Below are 5,000 nucleotides of genomic sequence, written 5' to 3'. Positions count from 1 at the left end.
AGAAGAATGAAAGAAAGAAAAAAGAAAAGAAAAGGGAAGCCTCAATAGAACAAAACAAAGCCAAAATGAACCAAAAGCCAAAAGCCAAAATAAATAAATCAGGAGAAAAAGAATGAAAGAAGAATGAAAGAAAGAAGGAAAGAAAGAAAGAAGAATGAAAGAAAGAAGGAAAGAAAGAAAGAAGAATGAAAGAAAGAAAAAGCCAAAAGCCCAACTGAGTGAATCCGAGAGCGCGAGGCGGCCGAGGACCCAACCCCAGCAGCTCCTACGAAACCCCAGCAGAAACAAAGGCGACCGAGAGGAAATCCACCGAAAGGAAGTCAACCAAAGGAAGGCCAACCAACAGAGCCCGAAAATCAACCCCAAACGACCCCCTCCCACCCCCACCCAAGAACCGAAACCCCCAGCACGCGACTCCCCCAACCCCCCCACCCCCCGAACCGCGCCCTCCCCCAGCCCCCCCCCCTCCCCCAACCCCTCCTCCCCCACCCCCCCTTCCCCCCGAACCTCGCCCTCCCCACCCACCCCCCCCTTCCCCCCGAACCGCGCCCTCCCCCCAACGCGCCCTTCCCCCCCAAAGCTCACTCACCCAGCAGGAGATCGTAGACGTTGACTCGGTGATTCACGCGGTGCTGCAAGCCGAGGTAGACGAGGGTGCGGGCGGCGTGGTGCTTGACGTAACGGGCGTGCCTGGTGGAGTGGTTGGTGTAGAACCACTCGTCGGACGGCAGAACCAGCTGCGTGAGGGCGTCGGGGATCTTGGCGGCCAGGAGAGCTTGGTGGTGGTGGGGCGTGAGTGCCAGCGTGGCCACGACCTGCAGCACGGAGCACAGGAGTTGCTGTGGGCGGGAGTGGGCGTGGTTAGCGGTCAGCTGAGAGGGGCGTTTTATATTTTTTATATATATATATTTTTTTAATTTTGATTGTTATTCTTATTATTTTTTTCTTATTTTCATTCTTATTTTTTTTCTTATTTCGAATGTTATTCTTATTATTTTTCTTATTTTGATTCTTATTCTTATTATTTTCTTCTTATTCTTATTAAAAAAAGTATTGATGTTATTCTTTATATAATGATGTGTTGTATATTTTTTTTATTTTTACGTTTTTTTTTTTAATTTAAAATTCAAAACTTTTATTTAATTTTAACTTACATCGCATCAAAAGCACTGGGTAACAAACTTTATGCTTTTAACGCGTAAATAAACTTAGTTTAGGTATTATCTTTTATATGAACTTGCACATTTAATTTTTTTAAAAATAATTTCTCTTTTTTTTGTTTACTTTAAGATGTTACAATAAACTCATATCTTTATCATCAAACTTTTAAAATTCCTAACATTTACGTCTTCATTTAACAAACAAACATAATTTTCTTCTGTTTATGCATTAAAGATATATCACTATACCTAACACAAAAATCAACTAGCTTACGACCTCGTACCAGATTCTTCACACCAGAACAAACACTCGAAACAAGGAAAAAAATGTAGAAGGAACCAAAGAAAACAAAGAAGAGAGAATAAAACAAAGAAAAAAAAATAAACAGAAGACAAACGCTCTCAGAACAATGAGACATCATGCGTATAAAACCTGCGACCGCTGCCATGTATATAAACCTCAACGCATGAGAGATCCGACATGTAAAAAAAAAAAAAAACACATGATCCGACACCGTAATGAGAATGAGGATAATAAATGCAAGTTCGAGAATCTGATTATGCGCAAGATCTTATTAAGAAATCTTGAGAAATCTTGCGTCTTACCGGAAGAGTATTGACCGGGGTATGACTTCGCACTAATGGCGTAGGATCGGCTCGACCAAGAGAGAAGGAGGTGGATAGAAGGAAGGAAGGAGGAATTAGACATAGGGAAAAGCGATTGATAAAGGGAAGAAATGAGGTAGATGATGAAATAAATGAAAGAAATTAGGAAAGATCGTTGAAAAAGGAGGAAGAAGAAGATGAAATAAAGGACGGAAAAAGCAGTTGATAAAGGAATAAATGAGATAGATGATGAATTAATGAGAAAGAGAAAACGTCACATTTAGGGGAAAGGAAAGAAGGATGAATTGGCAAGGGAAAGATGAGAGGAAGATGGAGGATAAACTGAGAAATCGACCAGACAATCGTGAAAAAAAACAGAGAAAAAAAGAAGATGAGAAAATAAGTGAAGGAAAGAATGAGGAAATGACAAAGAAAAGTCGTGAAAGAAAAAAAGAATGAAGAGTGAGAAATTCAAAAATAAGGAAAAAAGATGAAAGAAAAAATAAACCGAAGATATTGAAAAAAAAAAAAGAAAATAAAGAAAAGAAAGAATGAGGAATATTTCCAACAAGACTTCTGAGAAAACAGAATAAAAAGACAATCAATCAAAGATAGTGAAAAAAAAAAAAATAAACAAAATCTATAAAAAAAAATAAAAGAAAAGCATGGAGACTGGAAAAGACAAAACAACAACAACAACAACAAAAAACAACAACAACAACAAAACAATAACATAGGCCTTACTGCAATTGCAATGTAACAAGAGAGCGAACAACATAGGCACCTATTGTCAATGTAATGAAGGTTAGTGGTAGTTACAAGCGAATCAATAGCAAGAGTATGTGATAATACCAGTAGCTTAATAGTGATATTGATACGGAAAATAACGGTAATCACAGCAGCCTAATAATAGCAAAAGTTGTAGGGTAAGAGTAATAGTAGTTATCATAGCACTAATACTAACAAGAATCGTATTAAAAAGAACAGTAATAATATAAATTAGCGATAATACTAGGAATAAACAAGAGCCATTACTGTATTACCAAAATTAGTAATTTCAGTTTAGTTTCACTAGCAATACAGCTGATGCTAGTAATAGTAATACTAATAGTATTAGTCTCGGTATGAGGATCAGTTTGATCACACTGCAGCTGTATATAAGGAAATACATTTAAAACAAACTGATAAATTAAGTACATATGCAGATGAAGCTCCTATATATATTATATGCAAAACTACAATCTTAATTCTGTTAACAACGACTCTTATGAAAATATGCAAATCATCATAATCATTGTTATCCTTGTTATCGTCATCATAATCATCATCATTACTGCTATTCCTACCATCATCCTATTACCAACATCATCATCATTACTCATCATTATTATGCAAGATCCCCACAACGGCCAGAATTAACACTTTACATAATGATCCGCGCTTGCAACATTGCAGAGGAATATGCAAACAAAGTCCTCGATGCAACGATGCAATAAAGGGGATTGTCTGGGGTTGCATCATATCGGTTGACAATGAAATTAAGGTCTGGTTGATGTAAGTGAACGATAAATTTCGGTTGAGTTTCCGTAAAGGATAATGTTGGCTTGATAACAACAGTACATGTTATATATCGGTTAATATTAGTACAGAAATTTCGGTAAATTTCTGTAAGAAAAAAAAAAAAAATTGAAAATCTGATTACACAATGCATTTCAATCTAAATGCATCATATATATGGATATTTCTATATCTATATTTATCTGTCTATCTCTCTACCTATCTCTCCATCTATCTGCATACCTACCTACCCACCTACCTATATACTGCATCTATCGTTATTATGGAATACTATTACAGTGATGTAAAATTATGATGATTGATGATGATGATGAATGATAGCAATGATGCATGATGATGATATGATGATGATGATGATGATGATGATGATGATGAATGATGATGATGCATGACGATGATAATGACGATGACAATGACGATGACAATGACAATGACAATGACAATGGCAATGACAATGACGATGACAAGAAGAGGAAGAGAAATAGATAAAGAAGGAGAACAAGAAGAAGAAGAATGTGAAGAGGAAAATCATTACGACGATAATGATAACACCATCAAAACAAAAGACAGTCGAAAAATGAAACGCTTTCAAAACTAAATCCTCTTCGACGTAAACTATACATAAAAAAAAAATCGCCATTATTTCTAAAAAAGTTTTCAAATCTCTTAGCATTAGCCTTTTAGTCCTTTCTCCATCAAAAAGATTACTCCCATAGCGATAAAAAAAACAAACTCAGTATGACCGCCATTTTTTCCCCCAACAGAAAACGGGACAACGTTTTTTTTTTTTTTTTTTCTTTTCTTCTCGTTAATTTCCCAGATTCTTTGATGTCGAGACTTTGGTCCTATAATCTTCTATTTTCGCCTTTTCACAACAAAATACTCTGCCCCCCCCCCCCCTTCGTTGCTTTAACAAGACAATAAGACCGCATACAATGGAACACGAGATGGCGGGGGATTTATGTAAACGTCGCCAGGAAATCGAACGCGGGAAAGATCGAAAAGGAACGCTACACACGCACACCACGCACGTACGTACTTGTACACTCACTCTCTGTCTGTCTGTCTGTGTCTGTCTGTCTTTCTGTTTGTCTGTATCTACCTGTCTGTCTGTCTGCCTGCCTGTCTAACTGTCTGTCTCTGTCTGTCTGTCTGTCTTTGTCTATCTGCCTGCTTGTGTCTGTCTGTCTCCGTTTGTCTCTGCCTGCCTGCCTGCCTGCCTGCCTCCTCCCCCCCCTCTCTGTCCCTCTCGTACGCACAAGCACTTAGCAATAGACACGACGAAAATCCGAATTACATTTCTCCTTTCTCTCGCTCTCCCCTCATTCTCCCCTCTTTCTCCCCTCGCCTTTATTTTCTACCTTACGAATTCTTTGGACTTCCATTGTGTATGAGAATGAGCAAGGGACAGAAAAGGAAGCTATTCTCTCTGTGTCTCTCTCGTCCCAGCTGCTGCCCTTATATCGGGGTTATACATAATCACTCACACGCGCTCGCACACACACATACACACTCATACACATACACATACACACACACACACACACACACACACACACACACACACACACACAACATCACAGACACACACATACACACACAGACACGCACACGCACACGCACACACACACACACACACACACACACACACACACA

General features: G+C 38.5%; 1 protein-coding gene across 1 annotated transcript in view; it reads right to left on the bottom strand.

The window, feature by feature from the left end:
• Nucleotides 1–5,000, bottom strand: part of LOC119596724 — an 83,183-nt gene that overhangs the window by 21,955 nt on the left and 56,228 nt on the right. Inside the window, exon 9 of the mRNA XM_037946051.1 lies at nucleotides 590–839. Coding sequence (XP_037801979.1) covers nucleotides 590–839 — 250 coding nt within the window. The remainder of the gene's footprint in view (nucleotides 1–589; nucleotides 840–5,000) is intronic.

This window comes from Penaeus monodon, chromosome 38 (assembly GCF_015228065.2).
Source record: "Penaeus monodon isolate SGIC_2016 chromosome 38, NSTDA_Pmon_1, whole genome shotgun sequence".
Lineage (NCBI taxonomy): Eukaryota > Metazoa > Arthropoda > Malacostraca > Decapoda > Penaeidae > Penaeus > Penaeus monodon.
This window is presented reverse-complemented; position numbering and strand designations above follow the sequence as displayed.